At 39.1% G+C, this 22,550-nt stretch overlaps 1 protein-coding gene across 1 annotated transcript in view; it reads left to right on the forward strand.

Moving 5' to 3' along the window:
• The window catches only part of LOC135718173 (N-acylneuraminate cytidylyltransferase B-like), a 55,426-nt gene that overhangs the window by 31,343 nt on the left and 1,533 nt on the right, over positions 1–22,550 (forward strand). The window contains exons 6-8 of the mRNA XM_065240443.2: positions 12,205–12,299; positions 12,400–12,571; positions 18,681–18,840. Of these exons, the coding sequence (XP_065096515.2) occupies positions 12,205–12,299; positions 12,400–12,571; positions 18,681–18,840 (427 nt within the window). The remainder of the gene's footprint in view (positions 1–12,204; positions 12,300–12,399; positions 12,572–18,680; positions 18,841–22,550) is intronic.

Raw genomic sequence — 22,550 nt, forward strand, 5'->3', positions numbered from 1 at the left:
ATCAGTAGAATGCGTGGGTTACCTTTCAACACAATACCTAGATGTTCAAAAGACGGGTAATTCCCAAAGGACACTTGCTTACATTGATAGACATCTTTAAAAAGAGCAGCTAGACCTCCACCTCTCCTGGCAGTTCTGCAGACACTCATAAAAGTAAAGTTAGGAGGGGTTTCATTAAGGACTGTTGCACTGTAGCTTTCTTCTAGCCATGTTTCATTTAGAAACATAAAATCCAGGTTGTTTGTGGCTATTAAATCGCTGACTAGAAGTGATTTGTTTTTAAGTGAACAGATATTTAAAAGTGCTAACTTAACAGTACAATTTTTTTCCCTAACAGAGATCTTAGTTTGACAAGTCCCAGGCAGCAGATAAGATTGATTTGCCACACGATTTGATCTAGCCTTACACTTTCTATCATGTACTAAAACAGAAATAGAGAAAGATATAGGCACACTGAGTTCCTGCTTTTGTAAACATTTGATAAAAGTATTAGTATTTTCATAGCAGGAACTCGACACACATCACTGAGAACCATTATCAGTTGTTTTCGGTTCACCTACAGTAGATGGAGGAGGGTGTGTGGCTTGGCTTTGTGTCTGAGACCGAAGAGCTCTCACAGGACGAGGAGGGGGAACTGGGCCCACTGGCTTTGGTGGTTTTGGGGCTTGCCGTTTTCTGGTTGAAAGCTGGGGGCTTGCAGCACTAGAGTGGGATAGTTTAGTTCCAGCATAAACCAGTTCCTCCATTTTTCCAGAGAATGTCAAAAGCGGGGATGCTGGAGAGAGGAATGACATATCTAGTGAGGAGTCCTGTTGCTCTGATGTGACCGGAGGCTGTGATATGTTGTCCTGGTTTCCCTGGCAGTTTTCCAGAAAGTCGTCCTTGGGTGCTGAATCTTGGAGCCGTTCTAATCTGACACACTCTGACTGTGGTGAGCTCTGTGGGCATGACTCAGCTGAGATTGTGTCCATGAGCAGTGGTTGTGGTGGCTGCGTAGTGTTATCTCTGTCCTTGTGGGATCTGTCAACGTCATGTCCATTCAGGTGCTGGAGAGAAGTCCTGTGGTCATTCATACTCTGTCCAGGTGTGTGTGTGCCGTTCAGGTTGAGTGGATTGGCACACACTGCTGAAGGATGATGAAGGGAGAAATAGATATTGTCCTTTAGCACTCTTGCACCCAGTCTGTTTGGGTGGATGCCATCCTGTTTAAATAGTTGTATCTGACTCCAGATTAGATTGAAGTTGTTGATAAAGTTCAGTCCTTTTATGTTGCAGGTTTTTTGCAGCCATGTATTAAGTCCAAGCAAACGTGAAAACCTATTTGTTCCTCTTGCTGGAAGTGGTCCACTGATGAACGGCTGAACTTTCACTGTTCTGAGTGTTTCAAATAGTTTTTTGAAATCCCTCTTAAGGAGTTCAGATTGCTCTTTGTGAATATCATTCTTCCCCACATGAATGACAACTCGATTTACAGTCTTATGTTTCATCAGAATGTTCTTAAGTTCCCTGTTTACATCAGAAACGGTTGCTTGTGGAAGGCAGCATTTAGTTGAGTCCCTGTTGATAATATTTCTGATAATTGAGTCACCCAATATCAGAGTTCTGGGCTCGGATGCGCTCTGCGCTGAGGGCCAGCTGTCTGCTCGATCTTGAGCGGCAGTTAGCAACAGTGTTAGCTGCTGGCTGATTTGATCTGTGTTCAGTCACATTTATCACATTTGGGGATTCCTCACTCATATTCATTAATACTTCAAATCTGTTCTCAAGATGTATAGGTGGTGGTAGAAAGTCAGTGTTTGCAATCCTTGTCATAGCTGTATCTGGGGTAGAGGAAGCTACTGCGGCAAAATGTGATGCTCGTGACAGTCTGATTTCTCGAGTGATTTTGGGTCTTGCTCCCTGTTTGTACCATTGATTAGTGTGTTGATCATTAGATTCATTGGACTCACCGGCTGTATGCTGAGGGCGTCCATGATGACGAAGCTCTGTTGTGTGTTCCGTCTGGTTTTGTAGTCCTGTAAGTAACTTTGTTTCAAGAACAGCAATCCTTTGTAAAAGTCTGTGGCAGTTTGTGCAGCAAGTAGATTTTTGATGAAGCATTTCTTTTTCTTATCCTTTTGAATGAAGGCAGCTGTGTTTTTCCTTCTGGAATGTAAGCTGATGGCGGTGGGAGGCTAGACGGATGAAAAATTCCACTTTTTTGTAATCCTCCAGTCCCGAAAGTTTGTAAATTAACGTTGATGCCAAGCTTTGTTGTTTCAGCACTATGCTGATTTGCTGAAGTTAAAATTATAAGATAAAATATAAAAAGCGATAGAGCAAAGCGCAGAGCAGTAAGCAAAAGCGTCCGAACAGTAGCAGAGCAGGAAGTAGATATCACTGGGTTTGTCACACGCTGATTAACCGGTGGGAAAATTCTGTCACCGCAACATCCCTACAGCTTGCCCACCCAGTCAGATCCCCCAGTCATATCCATGGAATACATTATGATTAATGATACTTTTTTACATTTAACAATTCTTCAATAATTAATTAAATTTGAATTGTTTTGTCATATATTAGAACTCTCCTAATATTAATAAGAATTAGTTATATTATACTCCAGTAATATTATGCTTTTCTTCATGCCAATATTTCTGTTTTAAGTAGCGCTCTATTAAATAAAATGGCTAAACAGCTACCAATAAGAGAGAGAGTGAGATCACAAACACGTTTTTGGCTCTGATTCTTGTCTGCCTTTGACCTTGGTCATGAGCTGTTCGTGACTTGCTCTTCGCGTTTGCTCTTGGACTGCTTTGCTCTCGTACTGCATACCCTAAAAGTGCTCATATTCATTTGAAATGAAACCTCAATATATAATAAATTAGTTGTAAATTAAATAGGCCTATCTTTAAATACTAATACAAAAAGAAAACAATACAGTGTCTTGGATAGGCTTACATTATTTACTCTAACTATCTGAGGATATATTACTTTTATAGTACTAAGAGGTACTCTTGTTGGTCTGACCAATCGGAGGCGGAGCTCCCGGACTGTTTTGAGACTGTGGATTGGGATGTGTTCAGGGAAGCGACTGCTGATATTCATGAATATACTGACGTTGTGATGTGTTTTATACAGAAAAGTTTTGAAGACATCGTCCCTACAAGAACTATTTGTGTGTTTCCTAATCAGAAAGCATGGCTTAATCGTTCTGTAAGACTAGCCCTTGTTGCAAGAGACAAAGTCTTTTTTCTCTGGGGACCTGGAGGAAAAGAAAATTGCACAATATAATCTCCGTAAAACAATTAAGCTGGCAAAGAGGGAATATAAGGAAGAAATTAAAAACAGCTGAGCGATAACGATTCCCGCAGGGTTTGGCAGGGGATACATTCTATATCCGATTTGAAGACTAGACCTAGTTATACAACTAATGTCTCGCATACACTGCCAGATGAACTGAATCTTTTTTATGCTCGGTTTGAAGAAACACACATGACCCTTCAGGAAAGCACTGTAAGCAGTCCTGTAAGCAGTATGTATTCTTATAATATTACATCGGATAATATTCACATAAAAGAGGGCGATGAGCGACGTGTGTTTGAACGGGTGAATATCCGAAAAGCTGCAGGACCGGATGGGATTCCCGGTCATCTGATTAGAACTTGTGCAATACAACTTGCAGGTGTGTTCGCAGATATTTATAACTGCTGTCTGTCTCTTTTTGTATTTCCCTCCTGTTTTAAATCATCTGAAATAGTGCCAATTCCTAAGAAGAGTAAAATTGTGTGCTTAAATGATTGGCGGCCTATTGCCCTTACCCCGATAGTGAGCAAATGCTTTGAACAGTTTATAAGAGATTACATAAACAATCTTGTCCCAAAAACTATGGATCGGTATCAGTTTGCCTATCGGGAAAACAGATCTACGGAGGATGCTGTATCTACAGTACTTCATAACAGACTTGCACATTTGGAAAAAGAGAACTCTTATGCCAGAATTCTCTTTACTGATTATAGCTCAACATTCAATACAATAATTCCCGCAAGACTGGTCGAAAAACTCAGGAACCTTTGCACTCCACAGGACCTTTGCAATCTCATTTTGGACTTTTTAAGTAATCGTCGTCAGGTGGTCAGGATGGGGTCTATCATCTCTGCCCCTCTGACTGTGAGTATCGGAGCTCCTCAAGGATGTGTGCTTAGTCCTCTGCTTTATTCTCTGTACACATATGATTGCACACCATTACACTTATCTAATCTTATTATTAAGTACGCTGATGATACCACGGTAGTGGGTCTGATTAGAGATGATAATGAGTTGTTGTACAGGGAAGAAGTGGAGAATTTAGTACAATGGGGTCAGGATAACAATCTGTCACTAAACGTGGAAAAAACAAAAGAATTAGTGGTGGACTACAGGAAGAGGAAAAGAGCAGAAATGACTCATCTGATGATTCATGGTTGTGCAGTAGAATGGGTGAGCAGTTTTAAGTTCTTGGGGGTTAACATTACCAATAACCTCACTTGGGACCTACACACTACGGGAATAGTGGGGAAGGCCCAGCAACGCCTATTCCATCTTAGACGGTTGAGGAAATTTGGCATGGGCACAAATGTTCTCTGTGCTTTTTATAGGGGTGCAATTGAAAGTATCCTAACAGGGGCCATTACTTCTTGGTATGGCAACTGCACGGCAAACAGCCGCAGAGCACTACAAAAAGTGGTTAAGACTTCTCAGAGAATATGCAGCTGTGAGCTTGTAACTATAGCAGACCTGTATCAAGAGAGGTGTAGGAAAAAGGCCCAAAGGATTGTTAAGGACCCTAGCCACCCTAATTGTTACCTCTTCCAGCTGCTTCCCTCGGGCAAGCGATACTGTAGTCTGCAAGCAAAAACTTGCAGACTCAGAGACTCATTCTTTCATCAAGCTATTAGGTTTCTTAATGATAGACTGTATTTTGTATTATTTATATGGTAATGTAATGTATTGTGTTTTATATTGTGTTATTATTGTATTTATTATTATTGTATTTACTATTGTTGTTGAGTGTGTGTGTGTGTGTGGGGATGTGCTTTTTAGGGCTGTCTTTTAATATTTGGAACTGTTGTTGGTCAAAAGAGGTGTGGTAGACCTAAGATTTTTGCCCTTGCATTGTAAGTAAATATGATATGCAACTTTAATAAACTGAACTTTTCTTGGGCGCAATGTACATGCAACAGCCAACAAAGACTTTCGCTTAATTCAAAACAAAATGTAATGTTTTTTATTGCCAAAAACACAGTATTGTCAGGAATGGTGGTGGATGAACCCAAGTGCAGACAGCTCTCAACTCAAAAGACTTTTATTATAGAACAAAAAATCCCTCGAGGGGGTGAACAAGGCAAGACTGAAATAATAGCAAACATGACAAAACTAAAAGACTCCTGAAAATGACATATGCAAACACATACAATGATACCACAAAGACAAGAGACACAATGGCATTTAAAAGAGGAAACTAATCATACATAATTAGGAAACAGGAGGGTAAGGTTAAGACTAAAGACAGGAGAGCACGTGCCACACATAACACATAGGTCACGTGACTCTCTAGACAAACACAGAACACTTATATGAGGGTGTCAGGATCCTGGTACTAGAAACAAGACTAAACACATATAAATGACATTCAGGATCCTGACACTACCCCTCCTTTAAGGGATGCCACACGGCATCCCAACACAACAGTACATGACAAAACAATAAACAAAGTCCAATGGCCAGAAGGCCGACAGTGCCCAATGTCCGGACCCCCGAAAACAGAAGGCGGGACAGACGGTCTCCGCCCAGGAAGTGGGCCCGGAACCCAGCACCGCTCGGCTCGCCGACCTCAAACAGGACACAGGACATGCCGTACAGGAACTTCCCGCGAATCTCACCATCCTGGCACTTATCCGCGGGGCTCACCGACCAGCACACTCCCGTGGGGCTCGTCGATCCGGATCTGTCCCGCGGAGCTCCCCGAACAGGAACACTCCCGCGAAGCTCGTCGGCCAGTAGCCCTACCGAAGACCCCACCGATCAGGAACACACCCGCGGGGCTCACTGCACGGCCACAGGAACACAACTCCACAGACAACAGCAGGACGGGGCAGGACTGGACAGACAGCAGGACAAGGCAGGACTGGATGGACAGGAACACTTGACGGAGACTGACTAAACGAGGTAAACAAAACCAAAACAGAGCTGTCTGCTGGGTTCAAGAATGGTGGTATCATCTGTCAGGAATGGTGGTGGATGAACCCAAGTGCAGACAGCTCTCAACTCAAAAGACTTTTATTATAGAACAAAAAATCCCTCGACGGGGTGAACAAGGCAAGACTGAAATAATAGCAAACATGACAAAACTAAAAGACTCCTTAAAATGACATATGCAAACACATACAATGATACCACAAAGACAAGAGACACAATGGCATTTAAATAGGGGAACTAATTAGGGGACAACAACAAACAGGTGAGGAAACTAATCATACATAATTAGGAAACAGGAGGGTAAGGTTAAGACTAAAGACAGGAGAGCACGTGCCACACATAACATATAGGTCACATGACTCTCCAGACAAACACAGAACACTTATATGAGGGTGTCAGGATCCTGGTACTAGAAACAAGACTAAACACATATAATGACATTCAGGATCCTGACAATAGCCATATTTTCTGGTATTTTGGAGATTAATTTAACTCAAATATGAATGTAGGAAACTTTATATGTGGGTATACTGTATGTGTATTTACAAACCCTTTATACATTTACAACCCTTTATTCTTTTGTGTCCGTTTTACAGAAAAAATGCCAAAGCTTTCAGTTTGTCATCCAGGAGTTATTTATTTTGTATATGAGAGATGACATAGCAACAGATGCAAGAGCAGGAGATGAAACGAAGATGATTATGATGAGACGACAGGAGCCATGGATGTTGAAATGCGACGGGAGGAGATGTCTTAAAATACACCTGTTTGTGCACTGATATAAACTTCAAATGTAAATAAAGTACCGCGCTATTATTGCTATGGCTGCTTGTCAGTTTACTATTATTGCTTAATAAGGATCACATCCTAATGAAACAGAAATTATAAGATACAAAAAAATGGTAAATATAATCATCATTAACTTAACCACTGTAACATAGCTTTTTAAATACTTGTGTATATTCAAAGTTGATCCAAGCCACTTTTCTAATGATTTCTCAAACATTTTGATTTTTGAGATGCAAGTAAATTTATTTTCAGTCCTATTCAGATATCCGAGGCAGGTCTTAGACAAAAGTATTTATTGATTGACACATTACTGAAATAGCTATTAGACAGTTACCTTGTGTTTCATGTGATGCTCAAATATTTACATTTTCATGATTAAAAATATCACACCTCTTATAATGTGTAAGTATGTTTACATCGCCATAGAACTATAATTACAAACCTAACATTACATATTTACAATAACATGTGCATACCTGTATTTTAAACATAAAAAAATAAGATTATTATGTGTCATTATGTTCTTTAAAGTATTGTGTATAGGTAGACACTTTGTGTGAATTACTTAGTAAAGTTTACTGCTTATTGATCTGATATTTTCTCGTTGTGAGATCGCTCGTGTGCAGCCAATATAAACTTCAAGAGTAACGCCGCGGGTGGAGCAAACATCTCTATCTCTTCATCTTGGCTTTCACCGTGCAAACAGCCGCCTCAGTTATTTTCATTATGTTTGTTGTATGATGATGATGAGGTGATCTAACTCCCGTCTCCTGTCAGATTGAAGTGACTTCCTCAAGGTAAAACAGGCGGAGTTGTGTGACGTTAGATCCAAGTAGGCGTATTAAGGGTGGGGTTTTCTGAAGCGCTGCCGCACTATTGGCCTGACACTGCGAACGCATCTTGATTTTGGCTACGCAGCTGGAGGTCGGAGGCTATTGGCTCCGTGAGGCCCGTTTGAAGCCCTGGCTCACACAGGCCAGATAGTGCAATAGCGGCTATGGACTGCAGAGGCTTAAAGGGAGCGTCCTGAAGGACCTTCAGCACCATGGACAGGTCCCAGGGCGGAATAGAAGGGGGTTGCGAGGGACTTAACTGTCACGCACCCCTTAAAAACCTAATAACCAGGTTGTGCCAAACCACTGACCTACCGTTTATTGGGGTATGGTGAGCGGATATCAAAGCAATATCTACTTTAATGGATGAGGGTGACAGTCTACCGTCCAACCGATGCTGAAGATACAAAAGCACGACACTGATCGGGCATTCTCACAGGTTTTCTTAATAAAAAGAACACCACTCAACGAACAGGTTCCATTTTCGTTTATAACAATAGAAATATGTGGTGAATCACTCAGAACTCCTGCATCCCATCCAGAGACCACACATTGAGGTTTCATAGGTCGGTATGTGGGTGCTTTAATGTGCCCCCTCCTTGAAAAGTCTTGCCTTTGAACGCATGTGCCCCCTCCCGCCGTCTTGCCTTTGAACGTATTCAAGCAAGCCAGTATTGACTGTAAAAGTGCTTCTGTTAGACATGCCGTTAGTTCAACCGAGTCCAGTTCCAGATCCTCTGCACTGGGCAAAGTTTGCTCTTTTCCCAGTTGACCCGAAGACCCAATAAGCGAGATGCCTAAGCAATAAACCTCTGTGTTCGCAAAGCATCTGCTGAGAGTGAGCTACTATAAGCTAATTGTTGCATAATGCGAACACGGCTTTCTCTCAGGGGTTTAAAGCCCCCTCCACAGGGAGAGAGAGACAGCCGAATGGTAAGACTTTGTACTGATATGCCAGCCCCTCGAAAGTAAAATTCAAGAAATGGACTGTGTCAAGGGAGAATCAAGACATGAAAGTATGCGTCCCTCAGGTCTATGGCTGCAAACCTTGGGGACGGATGCATTGGAAAATGCTCTTATGCGTCAACATCCTGGACAGCATTTTGTAAATCCAAGATCGGTCGTAACCCGATGCATTTCTTGGGGACTATGAAGTAAGGGCAGTAACACCCTGACCTCATCTCAGCTGTGACAGAGTCTTCATCAAGACCTTCATCTTTAAAAAGACACAAATTCAACTTGCTCTTTTTAGGGAAATTACTCTTTAATGCTGTGCTGAGTTGATGAAGCATACAGGGGAGTGGCAACGCACACACTTAACTCAAGTTCAAAGACTGAGAGAAATGAATAGGTCAAAATCCGCGACCCTCCACTGTGGTACTGTCTGTCCAACCAACTTCAACACGATGTGAACATCGCTAAGGGTATATGCAGGAATTATAGAGATAAATTTACTACCTTTTACTACCTTTTTACCACCTCCAAAATATTTTTAATACAAACATGACATCAAGCAGCAATCCATTTTTAGGGGTGGGGGAGGGGTATGCAAAGCACCACTTACTACTTACTAGGGATGTGCATTTATGTCATTTTTTCATTTCGATTAATCCATAGGTCTGAAGAACGAGTACTCGATTAACTGGGGGTGGGGCAATCAAAGGGGCGTACACGTCATGGTGAAAATTAAATTTTTTTTTATTAAAAACACTCAAATAAAACTTAATTTTGAAGAAACTATGACAGAACAATGAACACATACAAGATTTTTAATTAATTAAATGTTTTTAACAGGAAAAGCTGCGTGATGAAGTGAAACTATGGGGTTAATAAACACAAACCGAAGCGCTTTCTATATGACACACTCTGCGTAATATTAAAGGTAGGGTAACACATTTTGAAAAATGCTAACGGTAGCCGCCTAGCAATGAAATCCCGATCCCACCCTCAAGTCAAATCGCCATCCAAAGTCACGCCTCTTTCCAAACACATGAACACGCACAGATCAGACGGTCACGTCTCATGTCTCATTCACCAGTGAGAAAACTTTGCAGTACAAAGTGAATAACACTTCCAAAATAACCAACATAAACAACTGGTTTACATCAGAATTAGTTTAAGCACACGTTCGATTGTGTAGACGTAGTAACTATATCGTTATGCTAATCCGGAAAACGAACACATAAGCAAACAACGTTTCATCAAAGTAGAATATCTGAATCCATCTCAATACAAACATATCGCGTACCTACCTTACCAAAATAAACAGTGCAACGACCCTTTCAGACCCTTTGACTCCTGTAGCTGTTTGCATCTCGCGGTAAAGTTACCGATGTTAATTTGGGTTTTTGATCTTGCTGATCCAGGCAGTTTTTGCTGTTGTTGTTATAAAAGATGCATTTAGTTTTGTTGCTCCTGTGTAGGTTGTCAATTCAGCAGAAAAGTTTGCTGTTCTCGCTGTTTACAGACAGAGCGCACGTGAACGTGCTGATGACGTATGGTATCTGCGTGGACTTGCTGCGCGGTGGGAATTCAAATTACGCTTACGTATGAGGGACATAAAAGGAAACATCCGTTCGGACTGAAATCTATGATTTGTTGAACATTTTTTGGTCCTACGCCTTTCACAGATGACATAAATTTTTACAAATACATTTAAACAACTTAACACAGTGATTGCTATCAGAATGTGAGGAGGCTTTTAACCAGCATAACTAAAAATGTTTCAGGATCAAATCTGTTACCCTACCTTTAAGCCTTTATACAACATAAATGTACAACGTGCATATATCTGCATAAAATGCAAGACTTCAACTAAGTTTTCAACTAAGTTATCTAAAAAAAAAAAAGTTTAACTACCTTAGTGGATGTGCATCATAAACAGCGCACTTTTTAACACGTCCAGTCTTTGCTATCATTTCAGCGATTAGCTGTGTTGTGTCGTCCTCTTACCTCAGTCAAGATGTTATGTTATGGCTCTCTGGTATCTCTTTTGATGTTTAAATATGAGATGATTACCCATTGAACTTTTGACGATGCTGTACATTTTGCACCTGACTGACTGTATTTCCGAAAATCACGGCATCCTTTTAAACCATAGTGCCTCAGTGATGTGAGGTGTGGCCGGCTTCACGGGATCGGCGGGCTGCCGCGAATTGCGCGGACCGGCGATTTGCTGCGGCGAGGTCACGCGGAATTATCTGTTTGTTTTTTAATCACGCATGGTAATGTTACTGATGTCATACGCCGGTCTGCATAGCTCGACACATCATCAAACACGCATCTCCAGACCCAGTCTTTACTACACAGGCGCTTGTAATGCTAACCAGACATCCAAATGCCGCCATATCCACAATAAATAAACCCACATGATCATCGTTTTCGTGATCGATCATCGATGCCATGTTCGAGTTCTCGAGCAATCCTATACAACTGATATAAAATCACAGTTTATATATCAATTATAATTTTAGCATTTCATTTTTAAATCAACTTTGAAACTGTTAACATTAGTTAATGCACCTCAAACTAACATCAATTACTGTAATGACATAAACAAGAATGAATAAATGCTTATAAACAATATATACAATACCTAAAAAAACCTTTTTGTAAAGTTGTAACGTTCTCTACTACTACTAATAAACTACAATGATGATGACGAGGAGATAAGATTCTTAATATAAACACTCAGGAGCTTTATTTAATACACACAACGGTGACGAGCAACTTCTTCACAGGAACGTACATTTATTCACATTCATTTAACGACTGACAAGGGAAAGACACATGAGGGTAGAATATAAAGGGTAGGTGACTAATTAAACACAGGTGTAAGAACTTAACTATAATGAAACACAGGTGTGGCTAATAATGATAAAATGAGATAACAAATGAACTAAACAAGATGCGGACACGGGTCTCAAACCGCGAGACTAACGATCATTGTCTGATACTTGGTGAATGACAGAAGCTGACATGCACTGTTTGCGCATACTTTTATACATTCCAGTATTCGTTGCACTCGTGACGTTGATCTCTTTTCGCCAGTAAGATGGACTCGTTTCAAAATTATTCGGATAGACAAATGCTGGTCGTGTTCCTGTGTAGCTCAGTGGTAGAGCATTGCATCAGCAATGCAAAAGGTCATGGCTTAAACCCAGGGAACACACAAACTGATAAAAATACCTTGTATACCTTGTAATGCACTGTAAGTTGCTTTGGGTAAAAGTGTGTGCCAAATGCATAAATGTAAATGTTCCCAAAGTGTTATTTTATGACACAACACAGAGTTTTCTCGAAAGTGAACCCTCCTCATAAAATTTTTCTATCTACGATATTGATTTGTTTTTTCACTTTGTTGTAGATGAATAAGAGGGCCTACTATGAGATGCTCCCAGAACACAGTGTTGACATTGATGTGGATATAGATTGGCCGGTGGCTGAGCAAAGAGTTTTGAGGTAAACTTTCTTAATTGACAATACTAATCTTCATTATGTAACTTAAGTCTGTTTATATTTCACTGCTTGTGTTCTTTATAATGCTTCTGTTTTAATGCAGGTTTGGATATTTTGGAGGAAAAAAGAAAACAGAGGTTAGGTTCTTTTTGTGCAGAGTATCTGGCTGTCTGACAAACGGACAGTTATACATGTCTGTTTCAGGAGAGCAGTTTGTTGCCATCAATGGCCGAGACCTGGCGGGCATTCGAATGCTGCAGAAGGAAGACATCAAGGTACAGCTGGGCTTGAGAAACGGAAAGAATATAATATCTCAAATGTTTAATTGTACTTTTAAATATTTTTATAAACATATCTTTCCTGATGGCTCAATACATGCATTGGTTTTGTTTAAATGAGTCATTTGTTGGCACTATCTTACTAAACGACTGCATATATATGAATATTTTACATATATATTCTCACCTGAAATAATCTTAAAACTACACTTTGTGTCAAAGAAATGGTAATATTAAGAAACTGCTATTCCGTCGATTGAGTTATTAGGACATTGCTTAAATATATAGCTCAAATTGAGTAAACTTACCAGATTGACCTCCTCACTCACTTTCTTCCACACAATATTTTTAATTCCTGTGTTTGTAAAAGTACGAAGATGTCTCGAACAGTGACAATCATTGTCCTCGATTGTTTTTTTTTCTGCCTCTGCTTACTTTCGGTAATCATATCACTACTAGAGCAAGCTCCTGATTGGTTAACGCAACGCAAATATCTGCCAAATATCCACAAATTTTTCAACTCAGCCAAATCACGAGTCAATGCTTGAAACGCTCAATTTGTGCCTACTCGTTTGCGCATATCACGTCTCAAGATGTCTAATCATGTTTTTGCATTGACTTAATATGTAAATCACTCTGCATAAAGGAGGATTTCACCCGTGGTAACATTCATCTTTATTAAAAGTGGATCATATTTGTAGTTGAAATGTAACATACATTTAGAATTTGGTGCCTATTTGACCGAGAAAAGGGGTGTTTGTAGTCTCACTCCCTCTACAAAGATATAGGACTTCCTTCTTTCAATGATGCAAAATTATGATTTTTACATCATTGAAAGAAGGAAGTCCAACACTGAAATCCATAATTCTCCTGTCTCAGGGGAAACAGAGGGAATGATGCATGACCATTCAAAAACATGACTGGGTTTCTAACTATACAAAGCTTAATGCAAATGGGTGAAGTTTCCCTTTAACACAATTTCACTGCGATTTTTAAGTCAGTTCTTAGGAAAAATAACCATGGCTTTATTACAGCGAAAGTGTAGTAGTCCTAACCATGTCTGTTGACTGACTTTTCCATGACAACTCTGCATACCCCTACTGTTACAGGATTGAATATTCACTGTGCCCTTCTAAATTGTCGATCCATCTCAGACAAAGGCACCTATATGAATGAGCTAATAGTTGACCACAAATTTTATATGTTATTTCTCACGGAGATCTGGCAGGTACCAGATGATTTTATCCATCTGAATCGGCTTAACCTTATTGGATATCGCGTATTTCAGGACTTATCCTAATTTACAGACCACCTAAACAACAAGCTGACTTTCTCTCAGAGCTCAGTGAACTACTAACTCAAGCATGTGCTGTGTCACCTAAAGTTATTCTTCTTGGAGATTTCAACATTAATGTTGATACTGTTTGCCCTGCTACTACTCAGCTAAATGCTGTACTTGACTGTTTTGACCTTGTCCAGCATATTAATTTTCCAACCCATACACATGGTCACACGCTTGATCTAGTTTGTACTTCAGGATTGAATTATGTCTCTGCTGACAGTTTGATTTTACATGTATCATGTTAACCCAGTTAACCCCACCAAAAATCAAACCATATGTTATTGACATTTGAATATGGTTGACACTGCTTCCTTTTGTAAGTCTGTTGCTTCCTCTGCTATTATAGTCTGCTGAAAATATGGTTTGACCCCAAAATATTCTAACAAAAGGTTTCGTCAGCCATTAAGTCAAATGAAGGTGGTGGGGGGCGGTTAAAGGTTCAAGTTATATTTAAAAATATAAGTTTTTAAAGTTATGTTTTAGGCCTTTTGTTAAACAGTGATAGAGGAGAGGACAGGAAAGTATAGGGAGGAGAGATGGTATGGGATCGGCAAATGACCACAAGCCAGAAATCGAACTTGGGTCGCCGAAAGTGCGAAAGCACCACATGTTAGAGTGCTGCCCACTACACCATCGGCTCTGACGGAAAAACTAATCTTGCATTTAGTGATGATGCTGGCAATGACGCTTCTCCCAGACCAATTAGTTATCTATAGTGTTTTCAAGTTACGTTTTAGCATCAGCTCAGTTGCTTGGAACCTTAACCGAGGTTGTACTAAAAAAGTATAGTGTACTACGTACTGTACCCAGTGAAAAAGCCCCCAAAAGTGAGGTTGAAGCTTCCTCCTGTTCAGGAACCAGTTCATAAATTTCCATCAACCAATCTGGGTGGGTGTGTGTGGTTTAAGTAGTCAAGGATGTATTTTGTTTGAGCAAAATGGAATACACTGTGCTGCCAACAACATTTCAATGAGGCAAGCAATATCAAATGTCAGTATTCTCTTCCACCATCTTCTTAATTGCTAACAATTGTGAATTTAGTTTTGTTAGGTTAAGTTTAATGCCACTTTTATACTCAAAAACATCTATAGAGGATGCATTACATATGTAATACCTTATTCAAATTTAAATAAATAACCATTTTAGAGGGCTCACACACAGGCCTCTGTTCGGGCAAATTCAGAGTTGTTTACGATCAAAGTTACACAACTCCAATTTAAGTTATTTTTTGATGTAATACATTTTACATTGAATGTCAAGTCTGTGTTTTTTTCTACATAGTTTATATCTCTGGTTTACCCAAAAAAATATAAAACCTTACAGTAATCTCACAAAATCATGTATTCCATAAGTATGTTATCATGTCAGTGCAATAAAAACAAGTCAAATGGATTCATAGACCCATAATTCATGGGGTTAGATCTTGGCTAGGTCAAATAATGAAGGAGTTAGGATATTTTAGGGGCTTCCTGCCTGTCTTGGACGCCATCTTGAAAATTACACCTTTCTAGTGGTCAAACTTTAGTAAACTTTTAGTATGTTATTTAGGACACCTAATACTACAAAAAAGCTGAGAATTTTTTCATATATACAGCCCCCTATTACTGATTTGTTAAATTTCACATGCCCATCTATGATTTATTACAAATATTGCTGTACTGTAGAAAAATTGTTGGATGAGTTTGCTCCAATTAAGATTAGGTCTGTTCCCCTGTCTCATTCCTCACCGTGGTTCAACGCAGAATTTCAAGGTTTGGAAGTGAAATGTAGACAATGTGAACGGCATTTTAGGAGAACTGGCCTAACTGTCCATTTCACTATGATTGCTGAATGCCTTCAGCAATGTAAACTGGCCTTAAATTTAGCGCGCTCCTCCCACATCGCCAATATAATCAACAAGGTGAACAACAGGCCCAAAATGTTATACAGCATGATTGATTAACTGACTCATGCACCAAAACACAGCTATAGTGACTTTGAATTTATTGACATGTGCTGCACTTTCCTGAACCATTTCCAGGGTAAGCTAGATACACTGTATGCGACTTTTGGTGAAGAAACAATTACCAATGTGCAAATGGATTCTAAATCTACCAATTGTATGACAACACTAACCTTTACTAATTCCTCATTAATTAAATTAATGAGGAATTAATTAAAGATTTTTTAAATACTTAAAAAGATTAATCTGGACCCTACAGATTTATCCAACTACTGCCCTATTTCCAACTTGCCATTTATTTAAAAAATCATGGAAAAGGCTGTGGCCTCTCAGCTGCAATCATTCCTAGCTGGCAATAGTCTGTATGATAATTTTCAATCTGGCTTCCGCCAACAGCATAGCACAGAGACTGCACTGGTAAAAGCTGTCAATGATCTTTTACTCTTTGGGGACTCAAGCAGTCTCTCTATACTCCTGTAAAATCAGTCTCTCTAAAACACGTAAAATCTTCACTCTCTTCTTGTGTTAATGAGTTAAAACTGTGGCTACACTCAAACTTTCTTAACCTGAATTTGGGTAAAACTGATATTCTGATAACTGGTCCTCCCATCTCTAACAAAAAAAAATCGCTACTTCACTTCAGTACTATTATTATTATATTAGTACCCAATAGTTTACTTTTAACAAAGAGGCGGAGGCTAAATGAAAATCCACATGCGGTTGTTTATTAAAGGAAGTTGTAACACACAGGTATTAAAAGCCGAGCAGAGAGATCAAATCACAGTAGCAGTCCAATTCGTCAACATACAAGGGGCTGATTCAAAAGGCAGTCAAGAGTAAACAGTCCGATCAGGCAGAATTGACAAGATTTAAAGATTTTGTTTGGATTTGGAGTATTACTTATTGCATTGTTTGTAACTAAGTTGAAGACCGCCATGCACTCTATCTTAGACTATGCCCCTAATATAGTCTGTAATGGAGGTCTACATATTACATTATTTAAATAAGAAAATACAATCGAATAACTCCATGTAACTTCATGTACTCCTTTCTAAATTATATTTGAAAACTGCCATGCTTTTGTTATTCTTTCCATTTCTGGGATGGTCCTCAAATGGTTTAAATCATACCTAAAAGGGAGAGGTTACTATGTGAACATGGGTAACCATAAATCTGAGTGGACATCCATGACATGTGGAGTCCCACAGGGTTCAATTCTTGCACCGCTTCTGTTTAATTTGTATATGCTCCCACTTGGTCAAATAATGAGAGAGAACCAAATTTCTTACCACAGCTATGCAGATGACACCCAGATATACTTAGCCCTGTCACCCAATGACTACAGCCCCATTGACTCTCTATGTAAATCATTGATAAAATTAACTGTTGGATGCGTCAAAACTTCCTCCAGTTAAACAAAGAGAAAACTGAAGTCATTGTATTTGGAAATAAAGATGAAACTCTCAAGGTTAACACATACCTTGACTCTAGGGGTCTAAAGACTCAAAATAAAGTCAGAAATCTTGGTGTAATTTTAGAGTCTGACCTTAATTTCAGTAGTCACGTGAAAGCGATAAGCAAATCTGCTTACTACCATCTCAGAAATATTGCCAGAATTAGTTGTTTTGTCTCAAGACAGGACTGTTCATGCTTTCATCACAAGCAGGGTGGATTATTGTAATGGACTCCTTACTGGTAACCTCCAAAAAGACCACAAGACAGCTGCAGCTCATACAAAACGCTGCTCCCAGAATTCTGACCAGAACCAAAAAATCTGAGCACATTACTCCAGTCCTCAGGTCCTTACACTGGCTTCCTGTTACATTTAGTATAGATTTTAAATTAAAGTATTGTTACTCGTTTATAAATCACTTCATGGCTTAGGACCCAAATACATGACAGATATGCTACATGAATATAAACCTAACAGATTACTCGGATCATTAGGATCCGGTCAGTTAGAAATGCCAAGGGTTCACTCAAAACAAGGTGCGTCAGCATTTAGTTATTATGCCACCTGTAGCTGGAATCAGCTTCCAGTAGAGATCAGATGTGCTTCAACAGTAAACACTTTTAAATCTAGATTAAAAACACATCTGTTTGACTCTGCATTTACTGAATGAGCACTGTGCTGCTTCACACTTTTAACTCACTTTTAACTCAAGTCACTTTTACTTCTGTTTTGATCTTCTTAAATTTTTTTACTGTTTTTATTAAAATCACAATTATTTTCTTTAATTGTTATTTTAAATTCTCACATATCTTTGTTTTTATTGTGATTTTATCATGTATCTCTTATTTTTACATTTTCTTTTTTCTCTTTTATATATTGTTTTCTCATTTCTATGTAAAGCACTTTGTATGACCTCTGTGTACGAAATGTGCTATACAAATAAACTTGCCTTGCCTTCTGCTTTTCAATTTCCTGTAAAGCTGCTAAGGGACAATGAACAATTGTGACAAGCGCTATATAAATAAAATTAAATTGAAAAAACGTGATGCTAATGAATGTCATTCTGCATTGTTTGTGTCATGCATCTATGTGTTAATGTCATCATTTATATTTATGGATTTGGCAGAAGCTTTTTGCAGGTAACACACTTAAAGGATGTTGCACGTCACTTTATTTGATCAAAACCAATTTATTTTTAGGACAAACACTGTGGTAAACATTAGATGATCATCATGTAACTGCTTAACATATTTTGGTGGGGTTATTGTTATAAAATAATTATCTCCAGAACAAACAGTCACTAAGCTTCTAATTTCTAACGTCCCCAAATGTGAAAGTGAGGTGATGTTCTTCTTTCTTATTACTGTAGGTGATTCTTATATCCAGTGTGAATGAGACGGTGTCCAAGTCTCTGCTGAAAACCATTTCCCAGCAGACAGGTTGTGACATCAAACTGGAGATTGAGAAGACAGGTCTGGAGTGTCTGATGAAAGAGACAAACATGAAAAAGGAAGAGGTGGCCTTTATGGGTGAGAATATCATACTGATGGCTTTAAGTAATGACCTCACTGTTTTGGATTTGGGTTCAAAGATTGCGGTCGCAGAGTGGCACCATCTCAGCTAAAAAAATTCTACAATGCTTGCTTTGTAAGAAAATGCCCCACTTTAAACCCACCAATATAAATATCATGAGAATAGAATATTAATCAATAACAATCTCCCCCTTTATCTGATCTTGATTGAAAATACACAAAGTAACATAAAATCATTTCTATATTTACTCTCAGTACAGTGCAGTTCTAAAGACATGATGCAGAAATTTTCAGCCCAGTTTCACCAATGCTAGTTTCAAAACAGAAATCATTTGAGTATTCCTGACTTCAATTTTCGCTTAATCTATATTGCTTAAAGGACACAATAAACAGTAACTGCTGTTTTTTATGGTTCTGTTTGTTGACAGTCACATCAGCCATGAGTTGTTGTTTACATTAACCCTTAGTGATTGACTGTGGCACAGTTTTTTTAATCACTAAAAGATATTTAAAATACTCTTTGATTGTATACATTTTGTTTTTAATGGCGTGGACACAATAAAAGCTAGACACTTTAAAGTTTTGTATCTTTATGTACACAATCAAAGAGTAAATTAAGAAAATAAACATGATGCACGGTCTGTTTTCTCGCACCAGGGTTTTTTACACTAGGCCTGGCAAACTCGATTCCTTTTAAGGATCCGGGTTATTGTGAGTCACTCACTAAAGTGATCCGGGTTGTGTGAGTCATAGGGGTTGAACCAACTAGTCGTCTAGTCAACTAGTCGACCTTAATGCAATGTCGTGACGCTTTAAGCCTGAGGTCGACTAGTCGCGTTGATCACACAGACAGTGGACTAAACGCTACTACAGCTAGTCATCTCTTTCTTTCCAAGATCTTTTTGTGTGAAGTGAAAAAAACCCTCACACTCAGTTTTTCATAACTGGCCTGTTTGTACTTAATAAACCAATAAAAAACATTTGGTGCAGGTCACTGTATTTGGTTTCGCACGCTCACAAGGTTTGCGAAAAGTAAATGCTACAGGCTATTTAAAAAAAAAAAATTAATAATAGATAAATTCCTTTATTCGAATAGTAAATAAAATACAGCAATAAAATAATTAAAATTAAAGTCTCTCCTGGTTGTGTTCCAAATTATTAACATTTATGTCTTTTAGGCTAACAGTAAAGTGCAGAGTAAGTTTTGTTTCTGTAAATCCTCAGACATTATTTTTAACACTTAATTAAGTTTTGCTTTGTAGAAAGCATTTCTTTTAAGTGAATTTCGTTTTGTATAAATTGTATCTTAATTTTAATAAATGTTTCATCAACCAATTGCATGTATTTAATAAATAAGCAAATATAGCAGAGAATATAATAACCGGTCCGTGCATAAAGGCGCCGGCACGGCGCGTTCACTTGCATTGCATTGTTAACTAGAACGCACCTCATCATAAATAAATAAAACTTAGGCCTATATGCCTCATACATTAGCATTAAATATATTTGCTGTATTTCTAGAGCAGACAAGGGCTTTCAGACCTGCCTTAGCCGGTGCGTCTTTTACGCATTCTGAAGGTGCCCGTTTTATCGTGTTGCAGTCTATTAGGCAACTTTTCGCATAAGATGGGTTTAGATTTGGAAATACATGACATCTACATTTCAGTGGTAACAGATAAGGTGATGATGATCATCCTCTGTCTTTATTATTGTTAGCAGCACTACCTCAAACTAAAGCGCAGTCTCTTCGGAGCTGTCATTTTCTTAAATGAGCCGCGGCAATTTTCAAATGAGCTTCACAAACGACCTTGTACCTAAACTATTTCGAAACTAAGCAGCCATTTGTCCTCCGATTCGGCGCCGCGTTTGTGGGACTCATGTTCCGCGCTGTAGGGGATTTAAAAAAGTGTGTGTGAGCCGGAGGCAGAGCGCAGAGAGATGCGACAGAGTTGCGAAATTGCAGGCGCGGCTCGAAATGGCTGTTATTTCAAACAGCGTAGCATATTTTAAACCAGCTAATGAGGCTCGGTGGCCGGTCAAGAAAATTTTTAGTTTTCGCCATCCCTAGTTAACATTAAGTTGCAACATAGGAGCTGTATAATTTTAGCATTGTTATGCCGACATGCATCGATTAAAAAATGCTCTACAACTGGACTTATTGTTGCATTGTTACGTTAAGTTGCAACATATGAGCTGTATAATTTTTTTAATTTAAGTTGCAACATAAGCTGTATAATCAGCATCTGTATTAATGTTCTGTTAATAAATTGTGGCATGTTGCAAAGCAGTCCCATCTCTTGTGTTTTGTATGATTGACATCAACGACTAGTTGATGTTGACTCGACTTTGATGTCATAACAGTCGACTTTAAATAATTTGAAGTCGTTCAACCCCTAGTGAGTCACTTGAGTCAGTATTGTTAAATTGCCAAGGAAACTCAGTACAGACCCACTTGTAACCGGCTGATCCACGCGAGTCGACATTCTCAGAGATTGCAGACTCGCAGACCATGGACATGAGACTCGCTCTACAGATCCACTAACCAGCTGATCAGCCAGTAAGTGGATCTATAGAGCGACTGAAGTCTAAATCTGACTGAAGTCAAATCCATAACAAAAGCCTTTCACTTCTGAAATAACATGCTTATAGGTTTTAGGTCTGGTGTGTATGGTTGACCATTTAAAAAATAAGCCTAATAACAATAGCATAATAATATAGAGAAAATATAGAAAAAAACTGTCCTGCTTATGTAGCCCCCAGAGCCGGAGAGACAGTTCGTGCGGATCAGCCGGTTACGAGTTGAGTGATTCTCGAGTCAGAGCAGATTCGCAGGTCTCTCGAGTTTGCAATGTTTCCAGCGCTGAGTGAGAATCTCGGGTCAGTTCTTGCGCAGATCAGCCAGTTACGAATGGATCTGTAGTGCGAGCAAAGTCTCATCAATAATGTTGAAAGAGGTTTGTGTGTGTGGTGGCGCTGTTTATGGTTTTACATTGAATTGTAGTAGGACTCAACTAATCTGGGTTAATGACACTGAGTTAATTTAAAGATCCGGGTTAAAGATCCGAGTGAGTCACGACTCAAACAGGTCTATTTTACACCTGGTCACTTCATGCATTTTCTCTGATCAGAAAGCTATCCGATCATAAAAGACCTGGTGAAAAATGCCCTCCTAAATGTTTTCGAGACAGATTTTATTCTGATTGCTCAAACCACTTCAAGAGGTCATCTGGGACGCATTCCAGATGAAAATAGACAAGTGTAAATACATCTGGTTGGTCAAGCCACATTTTTCAGCACTTTACTCCTTGCAAGGTAGCCAGAAGAGAGACAAACAAACAAAGACGACACGCTTAATGCTTATGGAGCAACAGCAGATAAAAAAGCTTTCTAGAACCAATAAAAGAGTCCAATGACATACTCAAATGATATTTAACCAAGAAATGAAACTTCAACGCTTTTCCCTGTCATGGACCTGTACATTAAATCATTGTGCCGTCTCACTCCTGCTACTCTGTACTGCGCGCTCCAGCTCATGCGAGCAAGGAGACGTGCATTCCCTGCCCAACATACAGTGCAATATACAGTAAGTGTTGTCTTTTGTTGCATAAATGTCATTTAATGTTTTTTAAGGCTGAGAAATGAATAGTGTGTTTGCATTTTGTGCGGGAGTAGAAGATCGGAATGATATTCGCTTTGCCAAGACTCAT

The sequence above is a fragment of the Paramisgurnus dabryanus genome, chromosome 10 (assembly GCF_030506205.2).
Source record: "Paramisgurnus dabryanus chromosome 10, PD_genome_1.1, whole genome shotgun sequence".
Taxonomy (NCBI): domain Eukaryota; kingdom Metazoa; phylum Chordata; class Actinopteri; order Cypriniformes; family Cobitidae; genus Paramisgurnus; species Paramisgurnus dabryanus.